This window comes from Kogia breviceps, chromosome 17 (genome assembly GCF_026419965.1).
Source record: "Kogia breviceps isolate mKogBre1 chromosome 17, mKogBre1 haplotype 1, whole genome shotgun sequence".
NCBI lineage: Eukaryota > Metazoa > Chordata > Mammalia > Artiodactyla > Physeteridae > Kogia > Kogia breviceps.
In genome coordinates this window covers 26,977,380-27,004,060 of record NC_081326.1, presented here as the reverse complement: position 1 = coordinate 27,004,060, position 26,681 = coordinate 26,977,380, and the positions used below count along the sequence as shown (strand labels likewise).

Here is a 26,681-nt window from a genome sequence, read left to right as displayed (position 1 = left end):
TGCAGAGCACAGGCTCCGGAAGCGCAAGTTCAGCGGTCATGGCTCACGAGCCCAGCCGCTCCGCGGCATGTGGGATCTTCCTGAACCAGGGCACGAACCTGTGTCTCCTGCATCGGCAGGCGGACTCTCAACCACCGTGCCACCAGGGAAGCCCGGAATTTTTTATTTTTGAAGAAACACTAGAGCAGTGTTTGTCACTTTTTCTTTTTCTGGGTAGTTCTCTGCACTGGTTCTACTGAAGTTTTATAGAGAATCCATATCCTATAAACCGAACCTGTGATTTATGCTTCTGAATGAATAAAATACAACTAATGGAGTTACTTTCTTCTCAGGCAAAGTATGAAGAAACTGCAAGAAAGAGAGGTATACCTTTTATTTAAAGAAAGTTGTGAGAAAATTAGTTATAAGTGGTAGCCTTAATAACAAATTTAACACTACCTGCATCTATGGAATATGCTTTGGAATTATGTAGCTTTCCCGAGCCTACCAGATCAAAGTGTATTAGAAAAAAATATGGTATTTTCCACCATATGTGGTCCATGTTGGCTATCTACAGCTCTGGATTTTTGTGGACCTAGGGAAGGGATGGACAGTTAAAAAATAAAGGAGACACTCAGTATTTGGGCCTATGGAGAATCATGGGAAAGCAAAATACTTTTAATAGATTTGATTTTTAAAAGAACAAAAATAAGAATAGGAAAAGTACCATAGGGTTAATTAAAATTAATGTCTAAGGCAAGGTGAAGAATGAGACATAAATGTGGAAGCAAGATTTAAGGCTTCTGGAAAAAAAAGAAATGCTTTGTTTCAGGGTTGGCTTGCTGCATTTCCAGTCGGTCTGCAATTCATGAAGTGAAGTGTAGCTTAGTTTTGTGTGATCTAGATAATATAACACGACTCCTATTTCCCTCAGTAACTTCCTCTTAACATTTATGATTTTCTGCATTTCAGGCCCCTCACTGGGTTATAAGATTGGAATATAACTGTTAATTTTAGTTCGATGTCTTTGTGAGATGCATTCGGCTATCCACACGACGTTTCTCATTTCTTGTTCCTTCAGCTTGGTGTATGCATAAAACACACCATAGTGGAATTGCCTGTTGAATGCCAGCACATTCATCTGTACCTGGGGAACGAAAAAAAAACATGGACCATCAGCTCTTCTGGAACATACTACTTTAATGAAATAATAATAAGCTACAGACTGGTTTGTGCTTGTGCGGTGCTTATCTGCATTTAAATAGACAATTTCTAAATTGTGTCAAAGAAAGGAAAGCAGTAGGAAATTCAGCAAGTCTAAAGGGAGAGCGTCACTCTGCAGAGAAAGGCAGACAACAGTAGTTTTAAAAAGTAAGTTTGTAAAATCATAAGACAAGCTCCAAACCTCAGCAGCACTGCTAGCACCAAGATTCCTAGGAGGACTTTGGAGTGTGTGTGTGTGTGTAACTTTGTAGTGATATTTATTTGGCTTCTAGCTAGTAGGCTGGTCTCATTTAGATAAAGTATTTTTCCTTGGCCACAATTTTAAAAATTTTAAGGTGGTTTTTAGGCGATTGAACTCCCTTCCAGGGTAATGTCACAGGCCTCTGGAATTTGGACCAGGTGATATTATGAGTTTCCTTAGGATGCTCTGCAGCAACTTGACATACAGTTGAATAGTGTTTTTCTGCAGAAAGCAGATCAGTAAAAGAAAATTTTCAAAAAACATTTAACTGGGGTGCAGTCTGAAATGGAACAATTCCTTTATTCTTTTCCATTTAGAAAAAAGGAGAAGAGGTACTGAGTACCACATGTAATTCTGAAAACCTCAAGCAAAGCAGTCAGGAAGGGGAGGCCCCCTGCTCTTAGAAACAGCCACACATTTTTCCTGCCAAGGGCAGCTCCTTTAACAGCCGTCTTTGCAGCAGAAGGGCAATAGTGTGGAATTTTAAAACATCCCTAATATATGGGAATACTTGCAGTGTTTTTACTTCTTTCTAGAGAATCGCTGGAAAATGTCTAGAGTAGGACTTACAGGAAGACCCCCATACTGCTTTCTCAAGCCAGTTTAACCCTAAAGTGTGGGTGAATTTCGGGGTTCTCTGTTAGTTCCAATCAGACTGAGATGGAAGGACCAGTGGTTTTAGGGAAATGAATAAAGTGCACTAGAAAAAAGTCTCCAGATTTGGGGGACTTCACCTGGCTACCCTTCCCCAAAGTCCTCTTGTTGTGCACTTCAGTAGCTCAGGAATTGGCTATAAACGGATCAAGTATTCTTCTGCCTTTTCAGGGTAAGAGAATAATCTAGACGGGATGGATTTCCATGCAAATAATTCCTAAGTGTTCTAATCGTGCGCAGAAGTGATAAATCCTTCTTGAAAAGGGGATGGATTCGAGAGGGATACACTTAACAGGGTGTGCCCCCTGGAGACAGTCAGTATCTGATCATGAGAACATCCTAGCTTTGTTTCTCTAGATAATTACAGAATGGCTGCCCTACTTCCAGAGCTTTGCTATGTGCGTATCTGTCTGGGTATGACAATCCCTCAAGAAGTCATATGTGAACCACAGTGCCTTGACTCTCCAAAGCAGAGATACTAACTAATACCCATTCAAACTATGAATGTACATAATCAATTGATCTGATCAACTGTAAAAAGAAAACCCAAGTAAAAAAAAAAAGAAATACCAAGACCCAGAGTATGAGAAAAAGATTGTATAAGCTAGCAGCATTTCCATTTACATCATACCTCACGCTCATAAAACACATCCTCCAATGTCTTTCCCCCACTGCCATCACCTACAGCCTCAAACAAAGGCTTGTATACCTGAAAAACAAAGACAATAAATTGTTTTTTTAACAAATTTTCATTTTTTTATAAATATAAAAACTATATTTTTCCAGCAATATAGAAACTATGCACCCATCTTAGAAAATCTATCCAGAAGGCCTGGATTTTTTTTTTGTAGGATCTTTGCCTTCTTGAGGAAATACCAAAAAATCCAAACAACGAGAGTACAGATGGCATTCCATCCTATTGGCTTGTTCAGGCCTACAAGGCAAGAGGCAAAAGCAGTTCTACTTTCAGTGTACACTGAGCTGATTTCCACATTTGATTCTTAGGGCTAGTTAGACACATTATAGAGGCTAAATGAGTGCTTGTGGTTTAATCAGTATGGCTTCATGGGTTCTTTGAGATGACAACTGACTAAAATTCATTATGGAATTTCAAGTGAGAAAGGGGTGGAAATTGGGGAGAAACTCAAATTTTAATATTATGCTAAAGAACCTCTTGCAGTGACACAAGAGATGTCACAAAGGTTCACACATTGTTTGCTGGCTTATCTTTCCTAGAGGGTTTTGGAAATCCGTAAGCAAAGATAAGAGGGGTGTCATTCCAGTTCTAGAAAAGCTACCTGGAGGGTCTGTATGTTACTGTCTGCAGGTCAGAAGGAACGGTACCAGGGGATGAGGTTATAACCTTGAGCTGAGAAGCTTCAGGCTCTCTAAGAGCAATTGGGTGCTGGAGCGGGAGAGGACATAGTAGCCCTCTTTCCTCTCCTGAATCCTGGCCACTGAGCAAAGGGAGTGGTATAAACAGTATGTCCATATTTTCCCCTGTCCTTCAAGTAGACAGTCTGTACCCAACACTGTTTGCCCAATGGGCACTTGAAAGGATGGCTGGGTCAGGCTCTTTTACATAACTCTGGCATGAGCTCACATTTCCAGAACACTGCACCAGTCCCTTGGGGAACTTGCTTTATCAAACACTTCAAAAAAAAAAAGGCTCAAATGACTGTTCCTTGGAGATTTAAACAAGTACTTGCTTGGCAGGAACCTTAAAAAACACCAATAGCTTGGGTTAGAAACTCAGCGTATTTCTCTGGGAGAGACATTACAGCAAGAGATACTGCTTTCTATCGCACAAACATTATAAATGTTTTAGATAAGAAGTGTAAATGTGATGTGCGGACTTCTAAAGTACATGTGATGAAATCACACAAGACATTAAACACATACTCCGTAATGGTCCGCTACTCTCTTCATTTGCTCGAAGTCCTCTGCTTGGGCCAGCAGGCGCAGTCCCTCGGGATACAGCTTGCCACAGGTCGGGTAGAGGGTCTCGCGGTCCTCTTTGCTCAACTCGGTGCCAAAGGAGTTAAGAGTGATGATAAAAGCACGTCTGTCTGCCTCAAACTGAATTTGCACGACATAAAATCAGTGCAATTGAACCATCTACTAAACGCTCTAGACAAATTCATTTCCAAAATGATTTGCTTTCCTTTCCTGATCTACATCTAATTACAATAGACATGTGTTATTAATGTTCCCGTAGTCTCTTCCTGTAAAGGAGTAACTCTGCTTGCCAGAGAAGGATCACACAGCAGTGACAACAGCCCAGGAGCCCAGGACTTCCCACTAAACTTCACTTCCCAGGCTCTCTGTTATTACTCATGTGTCTCTTTCACGTAGGCCACTAGAGTCTCAAATGGGTCTTCCATAATAATTGGAATAATACCTACTCGCTGGGGTCGATTCAGAGACAGAACAAGGTAATGTAAATAGAAGGACCTAGCAGAGTGTTTAGCACAAAATGTGCATGTCATGCATGTTAAACATCCCTTTCTGATTGTTGATGTCAGTAGGAGTTTTTATATAATGAAACTGTGCTACTTACCATTGGTTTGTACTTCCCTGGTTTTGCTTTTCTTCTTTAAAGTTCTAGGTTAGATATCAATAAATTTAAGTCTGTAGCTAAGAATTACAGGGCTCGGGACAAGTGATCTTCCTCTCAGGGCCTCAGTTTCCTTATTTGTAAATGGTGGGGTTTGGCTACACGATCTCCCAAGTGGCTCACATGTACTTCTGGCCTGTTTTCTCTGTGTTGAGAACCACTAAGCACCCGAGCTCCCAGCCCCACGTCAGGTCTCTCTGTCTTATCTAACCACGGAGTCCTTCTTTTTTGTGTGTGTGGTATGCGGGCCTCTCACTATTGTGGCCTCTCCCGTTGCGGAGCACAGGCTCCGGACGCACGGGCTCAGCGGCCATGGCTCACGGGCCCAGCCGCTCCGCGGCATGTGGGATCCTCCCGGACTGGGGCACAAACCCGTGTCCCCTGCATCGGCAGGCGGACTCTCAACCACTGCGCCACCAGGGAAGCCCCAACGGAGTCCTTCTTGAAATTGCCTTCTCTTCCTTTGGACTCCTCTTAGTTTTCCTTCTACCTACTCTGACCATTTCATCTCAGTCTGTCCTCCACGGGCACCTCCTCTGCCCACCATGGGAGTTTGCCATGATGTCCTTGGGCTAAGAAAGCCTTCTCCATCCGCCCAAAGCAACCTGCACTTACCACATTATTTTAAAATCTGTGCGTGTGTCTTTCACCCCACCACACTCTAAAATCTTTGAGAGATCATGTCTCTCTTGTTGATTGTTCATTTTTGAATATCCGGTGCCTGACACAGGAAGATCTTAACTGTTTACTAAATCCAACGGAATGGTCCACGGTTCTACTATGGTTCTACTATTTTAAAAATTCTCTAATATTCTCTACAATGTTGCTATCCAAGGTGTGTTTCAAGGATTAGTAGCTTTGACATCACCTGGAAGCTCGTTAGAAGTTCAGAATCTTAGACCATAGTCCAGACCTAATAAACCAGAATCTGCATTTTTAACAAGATTCCAAGCTCATTCATATGCACACGAAAGTTGAAATGAATTGCTCTACAATACTATTTTTGACTAATTAATAACAAATCCAGACTTGCAACAGATTTTGCTGGAACTCTTTTGTTAGAACAGGTGTTTCCTATCAGTACAGTGAGAGTGGGTTCCTTCTGACCATTTTGATTGCTGTCATGGAAATTATGGGTGCGCCAGAAGCCAGGAGTGGGCTTATTTGAAAGCAAAGGCAGCTGCCTCCCGCTACTGAATATAACCAGTCCTGTCAGTAATTTCAGACTTTCCAGGGATAAAAGAAGAAATGCAAGAGGGAGATTTCATGGCAATAAAAAAAACCTTGAAATAACAAATAGGGCAGGAGGAGCGACAATGGAGTTAATTGTCCCAGATGATCTTCAACATCCTTTCTAGTTCTAGAATGTTAGAATGATAAGGAGAGAAATAGGGCCAGGTAGGCAGCACTGCAGGAATGCAAGGCAGAGGAGGAAGCTGCATGGAGTAGAGCGTGACATTTTGGTGGAATGGCCATAGCTCAAACCCTGAGGAAGCAGCTGGAGAGGCAGGATGGACAGGTAGCTGGGGAGAGAATAGGAGAGGCTTCAAAAGCTATGCCAAGAAGAGAGGGCTTTGACTGATGCGGCTGGTTACCTGAACATGCCACACACTTTCCAACTTCTTGTCCTGGTTAATACTTGTTCCCTGTGCCTACAGAGCAGATACTCCATCCCACCTCTCCAGGTTGAAATCCTACCTGCATTTGAGGGTTCCATCAAATGCAATCTTTTTCATAAGAAGCCCTTCTCTTTCCTCTCTAATTAGATATGATTTCCTTTGACTCCTTATTATACTTTAATTTCCCTTTTATTATAACTGTCTATCTACTTTACTACTTCTAGCCTAGAGGCTGTGTGTGTGTGTGTGTGTGTGTGTGTGTGTATTCTCTTAGTGAAAAGAACTATAATTTTTGAATTGTAAAGGAGCTATTCTGTCTTTGACCATCCCTAAGCAGACAGTTTGCTATGACGTCTGATTATGGAGGAGAGTAGATGGGGTGGTACTAGTTTCCTGTAAGCCCTGTATCATTTTCAGAGGGCAGCCAGCCTGTGTGGTACAGTGTACGTTGGATGTCTTTCCTTTCACTCTACCCTTCAAACACTCATGCATTTTATTTTTATTTTTATTTTTTTTTGTGGTACGCGGGCCTCTCACTGTTGTGGCCTCTCCCATTGCGGAGCACAGGCTCCGGACGCGCAGGCTCAGCGGCCATGGCTCACGGGCCCAGCCGCTCCGCGGCACGTGGGATCTTCCCGGACCGGGGCACGAACCCGTGTCCCCTGCATCGGCAGGCGGATTCTCAACCACTGCGCCACCAGGGAAGCCCCACTCATGCATTTTAAAACCATAACTTATTTTTTGTTGTTGTTGCAAAAGATAACCATGCAGTGTTGATATATTCAAAACCATTATCCGTTGCTCATGATGGAGTTGGGCTCATTGAGTCAAAAATTCTGGCCAGTTCCTTACAGGAGGAAGGGTCTCCTTGGTGGGAGCAGTGGATAGAGGGGTCGATGGCAGTGGAAGAGAGTGAAGTGAACTGGGACCAAACCCAGCCTTATTAGCATGTATACTGACCGAGGGAGATGAAACAAACATATTCTGTGCTTATTTTTCACTGCTTCGTTAACCTTACAGACAGAAGAGCAGGAATAAGAGGCAAGCAGTATACTGCAGCACATTTGTCTGGAACATAAGTCAATTTCTTTTTTTAAATATGAAGCTACAGTCTTGTGATTAGGTCACATTTTAACCTGCAAGCCTAGGTTAATGCCCTCTTCCACTGTATTCAGTCTTTTAAAGTCTCCTGTCAAATGAGATCAAATGAGAATATGGAAGAACTTCAGAAACTGTAAGTGCTCTATAGTTGAACAAATAAAAGGGGAAGTAATTACATGATCTGGTATATTTATCTAAAACTGACAAGCCTCTTCCAATCATATCATTAGAAATGTTATAACTGCATAACATACATAACTGATATTTTTATATAAACGTACAAAGATAGTTAAATGGATTTTTATTTTTAACACAGCTTGAAAAAAATCTAATCTAATAAGGTAGTATCATGGGTATAGGAAAGGGACAAAGAGAACACAGCGTATCCTCCTGGTGATAAGTATTCTGCTAATACTGTGCTATCCTTTTTACATTTACAAAGACATAATTCTTATTTACTTCTGATTTTTGTAGCATGTGCAGTATGATCTTGCTTAAGAATTAGCACAGAAGAGCAGTTTTAATACAAAAGAACTGTGCAGGTGAATTTTTTTCTTTTTTTTTTCTTTTTTTTTGGCGGTACACTGGTCTCTCACTGTTGTGGCCTCTCCCGTTGCAGAGCACAGGCTCCGGACGCTCAGGCTCAGCAGCCATGGCTCACGGGCCCAGCCGCTCCGCGGCATGTGGGATCCTCCCGGACCGGGACACGAACCCGTGTTCCCTGCATTGGCAGGCGGACTCTCAACCACTGCGCCACCAGGGAAGCCCCAGGTGAATTTGATGTAGACGTAATTTAACATAGATAAACATATAAGAACTGGAGCCAGACTACCTGTATTCAAATCCTGACGCTACCACTTACTAGCTGTTTGACATCAGGCAACTTACTAGCCTTCTCTGTGCCTCAGTTGTACCTCCTGAAAATGAGGTACTAAACTACCCATCTCATTGTGCTATGTTGAAGTCCAAGTGAATTTGTGTATATAAAGCACTTAGGATAGTATCCGGTATATAATAAATGTTAGCTATTAATAGTGCCATTGTATACCTCTGTAAGGTTATTATTATTTTTTCTTTCTTTTATTGAATGAAAGATTCTTTAAATACTAAGTGCTTTACAATTTTGAAGTTTCACATTTCATATAATCCCAGAATAACCTTTTTTTCCCCCCTTCCCCCTATATTACCCCTCACCCACTCCCTCTCCCCACTGGTAACCACTAGTTTGTTCTCTATATCTGTGAGTCTGCTTTTTGTCTGTTCATTTGTTTTATTCACTGGTTTGTTGTATTTTTAAGATTCCACATGTAAGTGAGATCATACAATATTTGTCTTTCTCTGTCTTATTTCACTTAGCATAATGCCCTCCAATTCCATCCATGTTGCTGCAAATGGCAAAATTTCATCCTTTTTTATGGCCAAGTAGTATTCCATTGTATATGTGTACCACATCTTCTTTACCCATTCGTCTGTTGATGAACACTTAGGTTGCTTCCATACCTTGGCAATTGTAAGTAATACTGCTATGCACATTAGGGTGCTTGTATCTTTTCAAATTAGCATTTTTGTTTCTTTTGGCTATATACCCAGTAGTGGAATTGCTGGGTTATATGGTAGTTCTATTTTCAGTTTTTTGAGAAACCTCCACATTATTTTCCACAGTGGCTGCACCAATTTACATTCCCAACAACAGTGTATCAGGGCTCCCTTTTCTCCACATCTTTGCCAACATTTGTTATTTGTATTCCTTTTGGTGATAGCCATTCTGACAGGTGTGAAGGTTATTAACTTTAACATTAATCTTTTCCTACATATTTTGTAGGTATGAAGTACATGAACCATTTCTAAACCACAGGAATTATGCCATGTAGAAACTACATTTTTGAACCAGAGATAATGTAGCTTTTTATAGTGTGGCTAGTAGTTAAATTTATGAAAAGAAAGAGAGGAGCTTCATAGAGTCACTAGGCTGCTTGTGTTATGTTATCAGCATGTCTGGAAGAGACTAACTCACTTTCAGACAATTAGCATGCCATGAAAAAAATGTTATTTATCGATGCCCCCTGTCTGTATGTATAATATAGATAAAGACAAAAAATATTTTTTTGAGTTCTCCAAGGAGTTCTTACTTCAAGGACTGCTTTGCCCTTAAAGTTTTAACAGCATCTTTAACTGTAAAATGTTAATAATTAGATATTTGAGGGGAGCTAATTTTATCAAATGCAGTTTCAGAACATTTGGTTGAAATATATGCAGATGAGGTTATTTCAGGTTTTTTTCTCTTCTTACCCAAAGCGTAGTTCTTATCAGGCTTTTCCGGAAATCAGAAGTCACTGAACAGCTTAGATATCTACCCACCAGTGTAGAAGCCACTGTAAACATATAATCTAATGGTTAAAGATATTCTTTAGACAAAACTTTGTTTCACAAGGCAAAGCAAGAGCTTTTAAAGCCCAGAATGGTTTTTTGTTTGTTGTTTTTTTAAGATCCAAGTGAGGGCTTCCCTGGTGGCACAGTGGTTGAGAGTCCGCCTACCAATGCAGGGGACGCGGGTTCGTGCCCCGGTCCGGGAAGTTCCCACATGCCATGGAGCGGCTAAGCCTGTGAGCCACGGCCACTGAGCCTGCGCGTCCGGAACCTGTGCTCTGCAATGGGAGAGGCCACAACAGTGAGAGGCCCGCGTACCACACACACACACACAAAGATCCAATAGGAAGACAGCAAGAGCGATCTATGTCAAATACTAAGTGCAAACTATGCCCAGAATTCCCCTCAGACCATTCTGATCTCTGGCCTGAGTCCCTCATGCATGTGCAGATTGACATTGCAAGCAAGAGGGCCTGTGGGCACAGATGAAATCTGTGATGATAAAGAGGAATTAAAGAGGATATAACATCAATTAGAGAGGTTGGAACCAATGGTGGCATCTGACACATTGTGAGGTTTAAGTGGGCATGCCAACTGTGAATCACTACTCATAGAATCTTCTTGCCAAGAGCGGGGATGCTCAACGGTTGTTTGGGGCAACCTTTATTTTAGGATTTATATAAGGAACCATGCCCGCAGTAGACTTTGTTGCCAAGTTGTGGGGGTCCCCAGCTGCCCAATGTTGGGAGGGAAGTTGGTGATTATTATAAGAGTACCTATAGTGCACCAATTGTCCAAAGCATACTAAATTTTTAGCTAATTATAATCTACTTTCTTCATACTACATCAAAGTGAATCTTGATCAAACTTCTATCAAAAGCATTCTTTGCTAATTCCAGAATAACTCTTCTATGTAGAAAACTAAGAAAATACCTCTTAACTGAAGACATCAAATGATATATGTATAATAAAATATACTGCTATTTTATTTCTAAATAAAAGAACTTCTAAGATTTAAAAAAATTGGTAGGATTATATAAATAAAAAGTGTATAAGCACATTATTTGACATAAAAAAATTCAAGGACTCTTTCTTACCTCAAGAATGGGACACATAATTTCTGCTGTGACATCACCATGATTCTTACAGAATTTATAGAATGCCTCGATGTAAGACTTAAAAAAAAGAAAGATCATAAGGCAAGAAAATGAATATATTTTCCTTTTGGAAATTTCTAGATCAGCTTTTCATGGGTTATTAAACTCTTTAATGGAAATTGAATTACTTCTCCCCTAGGGAGATATTTTATAATAAATTTGGTATAAACTTTCACCTCGAAGCACATTGCACAGCCTAAAAAAGGAACTCCATAAAAGAACAAAATTGTACTTATTATAGCTTATAATTACTCAACAAGCACTTTTTGCATGCCTCTTGGATTATTTCACACTGTTAATTCTTGCTATTCTAACAAGAGTGCCAAAGTCTCTTATGAGCTCTGTGAATAAGTCTAGATTTGGTCCTATACTGATATTTAATGTCTCGTAGTGCTCAGGAGACACATTTAGGATGGCATTGAGCACGGAAAATACACTGGAAAGGCAGAGTCTAGGCTGTAGAGGCAGCCTGTGTTTGAATCCCAAATCTGTTACTTACTAGCTAACTGACTTCTGCCAAGTAAATTTACCTCTCCATGCTTCAGTTTTCTCATCTGAGGAATGCGGATGGCACATAGTTTTGCCGTGTGGATTAAGTGATCTAATGCCTATAAATGCTTACAACAGTGCCTTCTGTTAGCTATATCTCAGGGATGCTTCCTCTAAGCCCATAAGTCTTTATATAAGAAGGAAAACTGCTGCAATGCAATGCTTTTGAGAGGCCCACATGTTTCAGCATAAGAAGCTAGATATACAACATGGCAATGTATACATATATGAAAAAATATATATATTCATTCAGGTACTCTGTGAGAGTGTCCAAAGATGCTGTAGTGGTGTGAGTGAAACTGGATAGATTTGGCTCAGCCCTTATTACACAGAGTGACTCAAATGGCAGCAGCATAGTCCAGACAGACAGCTGGTCAGATTATACAAAGTGGTGCCTATGATGTTGTGTCCACAGATGGTCATCTTGGTATGCTGCACACTGTCAGTAGATTAAAATTGTGTGGACAGGTTAACTGTGAAATTCAGGGACTCTGTTAACAGGATTGAGGACAGAGACGGACACTACATAACACAAGGTTCACTATGTATGCTGGTTCTTTTGAAATGGATTCATATGGTTCACTGCACTCATCTATCCACCCACCCATCATCCATCCATCCATCCATCCATCCATCCATCCAATGGACACCTTTTATGTTCCAGGCACCATGTAAAGAGTTAAGGATACAGAGAAGCATGGGACCCTCTCAAGGATCTTGCTGGCTGGGAGAAGTTGACATACATGTATTTAACTAGAAGACAGGCCAGGACTAAAAGAGCTTTGTCTCCAGTATGCCTAGCTTCATAATTCCGCAGCTGGCTAACAGGCAAGTAACACTTACTAAAGAGCTCTGGTTATGATGTATTATGTAATAAAGAAGAACATGATATTTGGGGAAACAGTTACCTTGTACAGTTTATTGCGCAGTATTTCAATATTCAGTTCGTCTAGAGCATTTTCAGACATACAGTCTTGAAAGAACGGAGCTGAAAGCAGAAATTATCATACAAAATAAATTAATCAAAGCATGATTATAAACTATAGGAAATGTCTCCTGAACGCACCACTCTCCGCCCACCCCTAACTAGGACACTGTAGAGTGGCAATCCACAGACTCGGTGAGGCTCACAGTGATATTGACAAGAAGCGTGATTACTTAGGAAGCATTTGCTCTGTGCAAGCTGTCACTAAACGCTGAATATACCTGAACTTATTTAATCCTCACAAGCTGGAACTACTCACTTTATGGTTTACTTTTTGAAGCCCCCCCCCGACACACCCGCCTTTAGATAACAGTAATATTTACCATTTGCAACCTTACTATGTGCCAAGCATTGAGATGTATTAAAACCACCTTAGTTTTCAAGACTCTGTTATACTAAGGTATTATTGTTTTTACAGTGAGGAAAGTGGAGTGAAATGAATTGTTCCAAGTCACCTGGCTGGTGGTGGGCAGAGCCTGTCATGCTTAGGGATATCTGCTTTCAGACTCACCCTCTTTCTGCCATGCTATGCTCCATTAGCACTGGACACTTAATAATGATGTAATTTTTTTCTTTTTAAAATTTGTTTTAAACAGCAACTATTTTGATGAATGATCAACAGTGAATAACTATAATCCAGGTTTCCTGACAATACCTGTATAAAATTATACCATTAGTATTTTAAATGCTACAACTGTCGTCAGTGCCAAATTATAATGAAATTATTACTCATTTCATCATTGCTTCAGGTGATTAGGCTCCCGAGCATCTCAGAAAAATGGCATTCTTAAATTTCCTAAAACAAAATGTTTCCTATATGCAGCCTTATTGAGACAGAAATTTAAAATGAAAAGATAAGGAACTAAACAGATGAAACTCAGCTAGAAAATTAATTTTTTGAAAAATTACAAGTTCTATCAATTATTTGTTAGGGTCAGGAACAAAGTACAGGGATTTGGAGGTTGGGAGATGATTTGTAGCTGGTTCTCAGCTACAAATGGTTTGCATGTCATCTGGTATACTTCATTGTCTTGATCTGAAAAACGAGGGGGCTGGACCAGATGATTCTTTAATGTCCACTTCACTTCTAGGAATCTGTATAGTATGACACTATATTCATGGAGAAAATTGTGAATTGAAAGTGCATTTTCTAATACTGTGATAACATACACAAGCAGCTGTGCAATTATTTATGCATTCGTACCTAATGGTGTTTCCACCAGAATGGCATTAAAGAGATCAGAAGGTGTCTCTGCAATGTTGACTGCTTCCATTTCTGTGAAACGGCCCAACGGGTGGCACTTCACCAGAATTTCTTTCACAGATTTTTTTTGCAATGCACCGTTCATCAGTAGAATCACATTGTCTATCATGTAACTGCACCTGGTGTAGAAGAGGGTTCAATCGTTAGGAAAACAGTTGCATGAGAATAAGAAGCATCCCTCAGGTAAAAAACAAAACAGAAAAACCCCCCACATTTCAGGCACACACGCTTTCATTAAGGAAATATCTATCTCCTTTTATTTTAAACTCTGGGTTTTGAGAGATGTAGGTGAGGTAAAATATCTCACTCTCAGAGGGTACCATGGTTTGAAAGATCATGTTCACAGTTATAATACCTGACTGGCGGGACCACACAGAAGATGACCCTTACACAGTAATTCCCAAATGTGGTGGGTGGGGCAGAGAGTAGTGAGGGTGTTAAATTGTTTGGTTTCTCATAATGGACTATGGGCTTAAAAAGTTGAGAAACACAGACCTAAAGGGTTTCATTCTACTTCAAAAACTGACTATTTAAATCTTTGATGAAGCCCATCGTTGAGTATTCCAAGTTTTAAATATTTAAAAATAAATAAAAATATTGATTAATTTTAATATTTAAACGTTTTATGTATTAAAATTAAAATATTCTGTTTTATTTTCCTCCTATGAGAACAGATAGTCAACTTTCTAGCTTTTTCCCCTCCCAGAGCCCCAAGAATCCATAGGTTCACACTTCACGTGATTTCTCTATATAATATAAGCTCTACCCAGTATATTCCAAGCAATGAGGTCAAGAAGTAAGAGAGACATAGTCGCTTCCTTTACAGAAAATACAGTTCAAGGGAGGCACTGGTACATTGCAATGCAGCCTACAGGCTGCATAAAGGAGATTACAGGGTGGTGTGGGGATTCAGAGCTGGGCACTAAACCAGTCTGGGATCAGACTTCCTAGGGAGTGACTTTCAAGCTGCAACTTGCAGAATGATTAGGAGTTGTCCAGGCAAAAGCAGTGGCTGGGAAAGAGTTCTTCCAGGCAGAAGAGGAGCATGTGAAAAGCCCCAGAGACAAGAGGGCCAGGAACAAGGATGTTCTTTTGCCTGCTGAGCACTGGGGGTGGGGCCCGGGTTGAACTTGCAAGGTCCTGAAAGACAAGATGAGGAATTTAGATTGAGGGCGATGGGCGACGCTGAATACTTCAAGGACAGGGGGAATTATGATCTCTGTAGATAGAATATGCATTAAAACAGAATAAGAGGTAAGCCAACACTGATATAGTAAAGTGCTTTACAAAAGTTATTTTATTTAATCATGATAATTACACTGTGACGATGACAGGTACTATTATTACCTCCGTTTTACAGATGAGGAACTGGAGGCCCAGACAGGTAAAAATCTCACCCATAATGACACAGCTAACAATGAAGAGGGCTGAGAATCAGACTCAGACAAGGCTGCTTCTGAAACTTTTCTCTTAACGCTCAGATTATGCTGTGTTTAGTTGTCAAGGATGACACATAGGTTTCTAGGTTTAACAGTTAGAAGCCGGAGCCATTTATTGAGATGAGAGCACTGGAGGAAGAACCGGTTGTAGTGGGAGCTGATGCTTTGGACTGAATGAGTTTAGATGCCCAGGAGGAGATGCCAAATAGGCCTCAGACGTCTAAGTCCTGAAGAGACAGCTGTGGACCAGAGACATTTAGGGAGCATAGGCAGGGAGGGGGTGCTAGTTTAAAGGGGGAAGCAGATGTCTTGGGAATGCTTGAGACTACATTCTAGAGTGTATGTCAAGAGTTCTGTCCTGAGAACTCTGGGGAACCCCAACATTTAAGGACCTTGACAGAACCTGAGAAGGAATGACCAGATGGTAGGAAGAAAACCAGGGAAGAGGAGTCTAGGAAGAAGAGGTTAAAGGCCACAGGAAAGTCAAGGTAGACACTGAAGCAAGGGGTTCTCAGGATGCAGCCACTAAGAGGTCATCTGGCACCACAAAACATGTTCAGTGGAGTTTGCTTGTGGAAAGGAAAGGGGAGAAGCCAGAAACCTGACCACTGTGTGTTTAAAATGAGTGGGAAGTACAGAGGTTTTTGGTTTGTTTAATTGTTTTGTGTTTTAAAAGAGTTTAAACTATAAAGCAGGGGAAGGTAACTGTATGGAGACCCGGGGGCCAGAGGAGCTTTGGACTTTCAGTTTTGGTGGTTTTTTGTTGTTTTTTTTTAAGATGGGAGAGAAGAGAACACGTTTAAGAGCTGAGGGGAAAGAGGCGGCCAAGAGGCTGAGGTGGTGGCTCAGAAGATGGAAGGGACAGCCAAGCGATGAGACAAGGTCCTCCACGTTTGGCAGTGATGAGACTCAACCGCTGCACAATTTAGGCTTGAAAAGAACACCTTTCACTGGATGAAAATGAACCTGGCCACTTAGAAGCACTGTCACTGGAGTCTGGCTGCAAGGGTTACTGACTTCCTGTGCAGGAATGCGTTTCCAGCAGGATAAGAATCTCCTGCATTGCAATTGAGCTTCTGCAATGTACCCCAATAAAATTTTTCCCTAAAGAAGTTTAGAAGAAGGCAATTATCCCTTTATAAAAAGCACATGACTATAAAGTTTCTTCACTCCCCCAAGCAGCAGTACCAAATTTGGACATTATGGAATTGTAGCACCCTTTTTATCTCTTGAAAATGATATTAAAATGGAAGTGCTTATTTAACTGTCCCCTTATGGCTCAAAAGCTATTACCTGAGAGGGGAATTGCCAGCACTTAATAATCCTTAGCAGACCCCAGATGTTTAATTGTTCCCCCACAGCACCCCTGTAATGTAACAGCATATGAGCCGCCAACATTCCCAATGTGCAGAAGACTATGAGACCAACGCTGACAGGGGCAAGCAAAGAAGTCAATGCTGTGAGAATTTAGCCCACACGTAACACTCAAGTCTATGCCTGTACAGTGTGTGGGGGGATGTGCACACGTGTATGTGTGCACACGTGTGTCTGGAGTGCTTTTTTTTAAAAGTTAATAGAGAGGCTAGGCCCTCTATTGCAAACAGCAAGGGCTATGGAGATTCAATTGTTTCATTTCAACTCATTTAAGTGGCCTTGTTTCTAAGATGGGACAGCAGTAGCAGTTCTCATAGTTTTGTTCAGAAAATGAAATGAGACTCAGGATTAGGCCCATGGCAGGGGAGAGGGGTAACTTTCCTGTCCCTCCCTCATCTCTGTCACATAGGCACCAGGTATATAATTATTATTGGCTGTCTGGGATGGCGGGGGGATAATGTGCCCAGAAGACAGCTTGCTCTTTCCAGAGTATAATCTTGATAGACCTCCAGGGCCCTGCCTCCAGTGGTTAGGAAGGAAATCTCTACTGGCGTTGCTTGAGTAATGTTTGAGTTTAAAGACATCTGCGTGCTCACTTAGCTCAAACTCATGTTTTAAATAACTGTGCTTATTAGTAGCAACAGAGCCAAAACTAGTGCCCACTCTGTTGGCTTAATTTTTCTCCCACTCATGGTCTAGACAAACATCTTCACTTCTAGCCCCTTCTAAATATTTTCTTCTGTAACTTTGATATTGGCACCTGTGAAAATCATGAAGTCACCTGAAATTGTAAGAGTAAATGACACTATTTCAAAAATTTTAGGTTGTAACATTAATTTTTTAAAATGCCAACGCTTCTTGAGGTTGTTGCTATGTGTCAGGCATTACATGCATTATACTACATTACATTACACACATGCAATATATTATATGCATTACATGTGTGTTCCCATTCAAGCCTCCCCACAAGTCAGTGCTCTAAGGACCATTATTACCACCACTTTACACATAAGAAACTGAGGCTTTGAGGGGTTCCATGCCTCATCTAAGGTCACACTGCTGGAAAGAGGCAGGGCTGGGACCCCACAGCCAAAGCCCCAGCTCCATGTTGGATTCAGATAAAGCAGCTCCAGCCAGAAGATATTTTAACATTTCCTTTTGGAGTTAGCACTGACCTTTTTCCTTTTGCTCCCAAACTTATTTAAGGATCCTGAAGCTAACTAAATTACATTTCTTATATGATAACTACCTCATCCTGGGCGAATATAACAGTCGCTAAACGGTCAGATAATGTAGAGCCATAATTTGGTGACTTAGAGGAACTGTTCTATGGATAAAAATTTTAAGTACTTAAGTGTCATTAGCAACGGCTGAGAAACGACCGTCATTCTCTGAGCACTTTGGCACGATACAGTTAGACAAAGAGAGAGAGGTCTTCTGAGAACACAGGTGACGTTAAGGGCAGAAGAAAGGTGTCAGGTCCTTTCTGAAGACACAGCTACAAAGATAGTGGGCACAGGTAAAAGCCAGAGGATTTTACAAATCCTTTTAGGATTCTCTCGTCAGATTTGGGGCTGAGCATATACCTGCACTATTTGACCCTCCCCAAAACATATTAATATGCAAGGTATACGAAAAGGAAAACATTCATCAATACAGTGACATGAGGGAAACAGATTTCAATAAATTTCTAGAAGATCTCAAACAAATTGAATCTTATTGATGGATTAGAGCAAAAGAAGTCACTGATGAGAATGTACACATGATAAAGCAGCGCAGAGCTGGGAAATTATCAAGAAAAGTGTCAAGCTTGGATTGGTTCAGGAAGAGAGATAAGGATTGGGCTAAATGCAAGAGGTCAGGGAAATTAACTACAATGACTTTCTAGGGAAGTGACCTCCCAGGTGGGGTAAGGCAGCAAGTTTGAAGAGCTGTTGCGCTGGAACAACATAAAACAATTGTTGAAGCTATGCACTAACTCATTTAAGTTGATATATAAAAACTTTTATTATAAGTTTAAATACTGCAAAAATATTTCTGGTATATTGTGAATGTCAGTATTTAAAATGAACCTGTTAAATCAGTCAAATTAAATTATCCAATGAAGTATCTGAATACCCACTTGCTAAAGACAGATTTTTGTCCCCCTAAAATTCATGTTGAAGCCCTAACCCCCAATGTGATGGTATATGGAAATGGGGCCTTTGGGGCTATTAATTAGGTTTAAGTGAGGCCATGAGCGTGGGGCCTACATGATGGGATTAGTGTCCTTATAGGAAGAGACAGACACCAGAGAGCTTGCTCTCTCTCTCTCTGCTACGTGAGGACATAATGAGAAGGCAGGTGTCTACACGTGAGGAAGAGAGCCTTCCCTGAGGAACCAAATTGGATGGCACCCTGATTTTGGACTTCCATGACTCCAAACCTGTAAGAAATCAATTCCTGTTGTTCAAGCCACCCAGTCTATACCATTTTGTTACAGAAACCCAAGCTCACTAAGACGCTACAACTATTCAATTATAAATACATAAACAAAAGGAAATTATGTTGTTCCTTTTTTTTTTTCTGGAAATGTTATTTCTATTCCAATTCTCTGATGAAATTTTACCTTAATATGGCATTTATGTCTTTATGTTGAAAGTCTTTTATGGCTCTCTATAACTCTATGTACATATAACTGAATGTTAATTTTTCATTTTCTGTGATCACAGCCTTCAAATGTTAGAAGAAATTTTATGAGTTATTATTATGATTACTACTATGTGGGCACAACAGCATGGTATAAATTTTTAAAGCTTTTTATCTTGAAATAATTAGATTGACAGGAAGTTGCAAAAATAATACAGAGGTCCTATGTACTCTTTACCCAGTTTCCACCAGGGGTTATATCTATATAGCTGTAGTGAAACATTAGAATTAGACAAGTGACATTGGTACTCTGTGTGTGTGTAGTTCTGTGTTAGTTTATCCCATGTGCGTATTTGTGTAACCACCACCACAGTCAAGGCAAAGAACTACTGTATCATCCAAAGATCTCCAATGTGCTACCCCTTCAGTCACACCCTTCTCTTCCCACCCATTTCCTAACCTCTGGCAAATACTAATCTGTTCTTTCTGTAACTTTGCTATTTTGTGACTAATATTTAACAGGAATTGTATATTATGTTACATTTTGAGACTGGCTGTTTTAATTCAGCTTAATTCCCTTGAGACACATGTAATACATACAAGTTGTTGCATGTAAATAATTTGTTCCTTTATTGGTGAGTATTATTCCACAGTATGTGTATACTTGTTTGTTTAACCACTCACCTATTTAAGGCATTTGGTTTTGGGTTTTTTTCCCCCCAGATTTTGGCTATTATAAATAAAAACTGTTATGGAAACTTGTGTCAGTTTTTACATGGAAATAAATTTTAACTTATCTGGGATAAATGCCTAAAAGTGCAATTTGATTTGCATGGTAAGGGTATGTTTAGTTTTTTAAGAAACTGCCAAACTACTTTCCAGAGTGGCTGTACAACTTTTAGTGAAGTGTATAAACCTTACCTCTTTTAAATCTCCTTACCTTCCCTATTTATAATAGAATTGTCTTAAATATTTCCTCTGCATACAGAAAGGACCACATCAGACTAGTATTAATTTTTGCTTCAACTGTCAAATATAATTTACAAAATCAAGAGGAGAAAGTCGATTGTATTTACCCATATTTTCCTCCTTTTTATTGTTCTTTTCTGTTGTTTCAGACTCCTTTTATCATTTCTTTTCTGTTTCAAGAACTTTGTTCAGCCATTATTTTAGGGTAGGTCTATGGGCCACAAATTCTTAATTTTCATTCATCTGAGACTGTTTTGAGTTACCCTTCATTCTTGAAAGATATCTTCATTGTATATAGAATTCGGAGTGGACATCGCTTTCCTTTTAGCATTAAAAAAATGTTACACCCCTTCCTTCTGAACGCCATGGTTTCTAATGAGAAATCCACCATTGTTCACGTGGCTTTTCCCCCACAAGTGTCACAGCTTTCAGGCATTTTTGTCTTTGTCTTTCAGAAGTTTGACTATTATGTGTCTTGGCTTGGATTTCATTGGGTTGTTCTTGTTTGGGGTTCACTGAGCTCCCTGAATCAGTAGGTTTGTGTTTTGCCAAATTTGGAAAATATTTAATTACTGTTTCTTTGAATACATTTTCAGCCTTTCCCCTTTTCTCGTCTCCTCCTGGGACTCATTGCTGCTGTGTATTTTGAGTCCCAGGAATGAGGGAGAGAATGGAGTTGGAGGAGTCTTAATCTAGAAGGATGTAGAGGGAAGAACTGGAAGCTTGAAATCCAGAAGCATGGAGAAGGCCTCTGTGCCCACCGAAACCCCCCAGACCCCCCAGTCACCCCTGCAGACTACTTCTGCACTTCCACAAACTAAGTAGAAGGAGCCACTTGCCTCCCATCATATCAAAGGTACATACTATTAGCATAGTTTATGACTGTTTGTGCTGATCTTGATCACCTGGCTGAGGCAGTGTTTGCCAGATTTCTCCACACTGAGAAGGTACTGCCCCCTTTTCCCATATTTACTCTTTGGAAGAAGTCACTATGTACAGCCTACACTTAAGTAGGGAATATGGTTCCCCTCCTTGAGGATGGAGCATCTACCCAAATTATTCTACAAGGGAGATTTGTCTCTTCTCCCTCATTTATTAAGTTATCCAATCATTTATTTAGACCAGGATGGTCTCATAAATATTTATTTTACATTTATTTTATATTTGGGGTGATAATTCAGTACAACTTCCTTTATTTTGTTGCTCAAATTGTTCCAGCTTTAGCCACTATGGGCTCTTGCAGTTGGCTCCTGTGTGCTCCTTTAACATACCCAACCATTGCAGGTTTTTTGTTTTGTTTGTTTCGTTTTTCATGTCCTCATATTCTGGCATTACAAGACAGTTTAAGCTCATCATGTATATTTCTTGCCTCAGTCCTAGAATTAGCTTTTTCTCCAAGGAACGCTGATTCCCTTTATGGGAGAATGGTATTAGAAACCGAGATCTGGGCATTAGGTGGGGTATTTACTAGTGTGGTTTTAATTGTAGGCATTCTCAGCTAACAGCAAAGAAATATACTCATACCTACTAAGCAAGGATTCCATCAGAGTATTATTCTCACTCAGTAGGTCTCACTTCAAAAACCTTACCCATGGCCACACTTCCTTCTACCACCTAGAAGTATACTATTTGCAAATCTTCAGCTCCAGGCAAAACGTCTTTCTCCAGCCTCAGATCCATATTCTTTCACTTCCTTTCTGTGAATATGATGACCTGATTTTCTCATAGGCACCTCAGTCACACTATCTCAAAAATCTTCTTGCCCCTAATCTCTCTCCTTCTTCTGGAATCTCTATGTTTATCAGCAACCTCACTACTCTTATTCCTAAAAATCTCTCAATGGCTTCCTTCTGCCTTTAGAATGAAACACAAGTTTCTCATCATTGTATTCAAGGCCCTTCATTTGTTGGTTTCTGATTACTTCTCTGGCTATTGATGTGAATGATATCATTAAAAAGAAAGTATATATTTAAGAAGAGAGAATAGAACAGACCCCAAAAAACTTTTAAAGGGTGGGAAGAAGACTTTGCAAGAAGAATGAGGAAAGGCCAGGATGGTAAAAGGAGCCCAAAGAGAAAGTGTCATCACAGAATGCACAGGATGAGGACATCTACTGTGAATACTGTGGTGAGTTATGAAAAAGCTGAAAATATATCCATTAGACTTAGTAACTAGAGTGGTTTCGAGGGTCTGGTGAAGTAGAAAATAAGACTGGAGTGGGTTGAGTAAATAAGTGAGAATACAGGAGTAGAGACTATCCTTTTTAAGAAGCTTGGTATCAAGAAGTGGGAAAGGGTAGAATACCATTATCTTCACGTGGTTGCTGTGTAAATTAAATCAAATCACACATATGAAAACAGTTTGGAAATCATAAATTGTCACGGTAAAAGGAGCCCAAGCTTTGAAACAGATAAGCCTAATTCTAAGCCCAGCTGTTACTTAAAAACCAGATTAACAAGAGCTTCATTTCCTCATCTTAAATGGAAATATTTATTCAACTTGAATGGTTGGTACCAGGATTAGTCATAAATATGAGAGCATTACTGCAGTGCCTCCTGCAAAGAAGGAGGGTCATACATCCTTAGAGGAAGTTAATTCTCTATAAACCGGACCTTGGAGGAAGAGGAGGAGAAAATTATAAGACACATACATAATCTTTAGAGTAAAAAATTTGCAATGTTCATACTCTTTCATCGAGTCTGAGATTTCTACATCTCTGCACTTTTACACTTAGTTCTAGTTAACAGAATCCTTTCTAAATTTACCTATTGCCCTTAGAAGATAAGGGTTTAACTCCTGGTATGGCGTGGAGACAAGAAGCTGAGTGGTACAGTCATTTGGAAGACAGAACATCCACAAGACCATAAATCATAATACCTGTTGGGATACTCACCTTCAGGTCTGATTTATACCTTTCATAAAATCTGTTACCATCCTGTTCTACATTTTATAACCCTAGAATTATCCTTGTGTGGTCATTATTTTATATGATGTTTCCTTTAAGATATCTGAACTTCAAAATATTTAATGTTGGCTTCCCTGGTGGCGCAGTGGTTCGGAATCCACCTACCAATGCAGGGAACACAGGTTCAAGCCCTGGTCTGGGAGGATCCCACATGTCACGGAGCAAATAAGCCCGTGAGCCACAACTACTGAGCCTGCTCTCTAGAGCCCATGAGGCACAACTACTGAGCCCACGTGCCACAACTACTGAAGCCTGTGCACCTAGGGCCCGTGCTCTGCAACAAGAGAAGCCACTGCAATGAGAAGCCCGTGCACCGTAACGAAGAGTAGCCCCCGCCCCACTCGCCACAACTAGAGAAAGCCTGTGTGCAGCAATGAAGACCTGATGCGGCTAAAAATAAATAAATTTTTTAAAAAAATTAATGTTTTCTCTTTGGAAACATAATCATTAATCTCAAAACAATGCTGGTTAACTCATCATAAATGATAGCTGCTTTTATGTATATAAAGGCCTGAACCCCTTTATTAAGATGGAAGCACTTCATGACTCAGTCTGAATCCTCCTTTCGGGCACGACTGGATAGGAAATAACTTGGCAAATTTGGAGATGACAAGAGATTCATCATCTCCAAGCATTGTGACTAAGGTTTGGTTTCATCACATGAGCCACACCCTGATGTCAGGACTGGTTCCTTCTACCGAAGTGGCTGGGTCAGCATCCTTTCATATGCAACATATAATATAGTGTTCTCAGTGATAACGATGCTGTTTTCGGCGAGCAGGACTGTGATATGATTCTAGGTCACACTTGTACATATGGAAAAATACAAGATCAGGGACATAAAATGCACGATCAAGAGTAATCGTTCATGGAAAAGTATAGGGATGTGTGTGAATACATTAGGTGTACGTAAGTTACTTCATTCCTGAATGAAACTCCTCAGTGAAAGGTGCCGATCCACCCTTAACAAGCCCACCAGTTATTTACTGTCACATGGACAACAGGGCCATGTTGAAAGTATTTTCCCATGTGTTAATTTTCAAATGAGAGTTTTCCTTGATTGTATTGATAAACATTTCTGATATGCCCCAGACTTACTCAATCCAGTGCTAATCCCATATACTCAGATGGGGCAGCCCTGCCATTTAGTCTGATGTACTAATAGACTGTTGAGATTTAGAATATCCCCATAAACATACTGCTCCCTCTTGAAATCTGACATTTTGGTTAACATTTCTTACTTCCCTGAAGTTTCCCATTTTTTAAATAGAGGAAGTGAAAATTAAAACCATTTTTAAAAGCAATTAATTTTGCTGTCACACTCATTTTTTTTTTTCCTTCCAGGAAAATAAAAATACTGAGAAACTACTAAGAAGTCAGCATTGCTGTAATAGCACATTTAGAACAAAAATGCTTATCATTATGCATTTCCCAAACCCTTGGTAGCTCTGGAATCTTTAGAAAACTCTTTTCTCTAGTACTTAAGATTCTCTACAATCTTGGTCTAACCCATCTGTTTGGGTTACAAAGTTGTCAAACTTATTTGTCCTTTTCTCTATCAGTGTCTGTTCCTACTCTTCTCTATATGGATAAAGCACCCCTTCCCCACCAATTGCTAAAAGCTGAGATCTCTCCCACCCTTTAAGGCCAATATTCAAATATTCCTTTTAAGCTTTTAAAATGTCTCTAGCTAGAAGTGATTATCTTTTTTCTCTCTCTAAATTTCTGTATTTATATTTATCTTGGTGTGAAATTAATTTTCAATATATATTGGTGGTAGCAATGGTGAACATGAGCAACAGTTATAGCCCATTCATTCACAAATAGTTATTATATATCTAAAGATCTAAGACCTGGATTCCTGCACTAATTTTGCCACTAATCAATTGTTCTTGGGTAAGTGATTTTACATGTTCAAGTGTAATTATTTACAGATAATTCCTACTCATCTTTATTACTTATAATATCCTTAAAGATAAGGACTTTGTTCAGTACATTTTTTTTTTCATTGTTTTGCCTTTAATCACATTTTTAAACACTTAACATATGAACATCTGTTCCCTGATGTTTCGTCTCTGTGGGTCTGTCATCCTCAAAATGAAAGTCCGGAATCTCCTGCACTAATTTTAAAGTCGGGCTGGACGTTTAGTAATGAACAAAGCTGCTTAAATTTCCCTCTAATTCTGTCTAAGTCTTCATGAAGTTTATCATAAGTAGGGTCATCATAAGGGAATTTCTGAATCATTCTAATCAACGATTCTAAGACCTTCATCTTTTTGCTGTCTTTCTCAGTGGCGCAGCCATGCAGGAGACATCTCCAAGCAAAGGCAAAACCTTGGTAGCACCCGATCTCAGATCCGATTTTAGCTCCATGTAACGTGCCATACTGTCTTCCTTCAATCATACCCAAACTACTTCCTTCTTCATAGCCTTTCTGATAACCTTCCCCGTGAAACCTCTCATCCGCCATCACGATGCCGTCGAACATGTCCTGACTCCCGGCCATGGCGGCAGCCGGCCCGCCTCCAACCCCAGCCCCTCAAGCTCCGGCGCCAAGCGCTGCGGCCGCAGACCCAGGAGCTCCCAGTACATTTTTTGTACTGAGGCCTGAACCATACTTGCTCAGAACAGGGACACACATTGATGATTTTTTTCAATTGATGAATAAATTTTTCTCTATGTTCAGACAAATATGTTAATTCTGATATTCCCTGAGTAAACAGAATCAAGAAGATAACTGGCATTTTTTCTAGGGGTCATAGCTGCTTATTCCTTGCTTTTTCTATACTTTTCTACTGAGGAGAATAACATTAGTGAGATTGCTCCAGTGTTGCCCCTTCTCTAGCACAGTATGTAAATATTACAGAAATTCATAGGAAAACACCAATGGAGTGATACTTCTTGCTCATTAGGCAGTTAAACATGCTGTGTCTATAATAGCCTGTTCTCCACCTAGTCAAGAACAGTGGCTGGTAAATCTCATCTTTGTTATGTTCAAAACACCAGTCACAATAAATTTTGGAGAATCTTATTTCTTCCAATGAGGAAAGAAAAAAAGAAACAGCTGAGAGGACAGGGAGAGGTACAAAATTTTCATACATTGTTGGAGCATGGGAGAGCAATCTGCTAATATCTATCAAAATCTAGAACTTGCACAGCTGCTGACAAAGCAATTTCACTTCTGGGAATCCAACGTAAGGAAATTCTGGCATGAGGAAGCAAATATATATGTACAACGATGTCTGTTGTAGCATTACTTGAAATAGCAAAGAAATAAACTATATGGACAAAAGGGGGATGATTAAATAAATCATGGTACATCCAACACAATGCGATACAATATATGCTCTAAAATAAGATAGATCTATATATACTTATGTAGAAAAATCTTAATAGATTACATAACAAAGACAAATTGTAGGCAATACATAGTATAATCTCACTGTTCTAAAAAAATAAAACCAACTATGTATATTTATATTTATTGGTTTAGATATAAACATATGCATATATATAAAACTTTTTTCACATAGAAAGAAATTTGCAAAG

General features: G+C 39.9%; 2 protein-coding genes across 2 annotated transcripts in view; both read right to left on the bottom strand.

The window, feature by feature from the left end:
- Positions 1-359: 359 nt before the first annotated feature.
- Positions 360-26,681, bottom strand: part of ATP6V0D2 (ATPase H+ transporting V0 subunit d2) — a 57,642-nt gene continuing 31,320 nt past the window's right edge. The window contains exons 3-8 of the mRNA XM_059043570.2: positions 13,698-13,876; positions 12,417-12,496; positions 10,900-10,977; positions 4,001-4,177; positions 2,730-2,807; positions 360-1,126 (exon numbers count right to left, since the gene is read on the bottom strand). Coding sequence (XP_058899553.1) covers positions 965-1,126; positions 2,730-2,807; positions 4,001-4,177; positions 10,900-10,977; positions 12,417-12,496; positions 13,698-13,876 — 754 coding nt within the window. The 3' untranslated portion in view covers positions 360-964. The remainder of the gene's footprint in view (positions 1,127-2,729; positions 2,808-4,000; positions 4,178-10,899; positions 10,978-12,416; positions 12,497-13,697; positions 13,877-26,681) is intronic.
- LOC131744212 (protein LTO1 homolog) lies at positions 25,144-25,709 on the bottom strand. The gene has a single exon (XM_059043574.2). It carries the CDS (start codon positions 25,636-25,638, stop codon positions 25,225-25,227), a length of 414 nt encoding a protein of 137 aa, XP_058899557.1. The 5' UTR covers positions 25,639-25,709; the 3' UTR covers positions 25,144-25,224.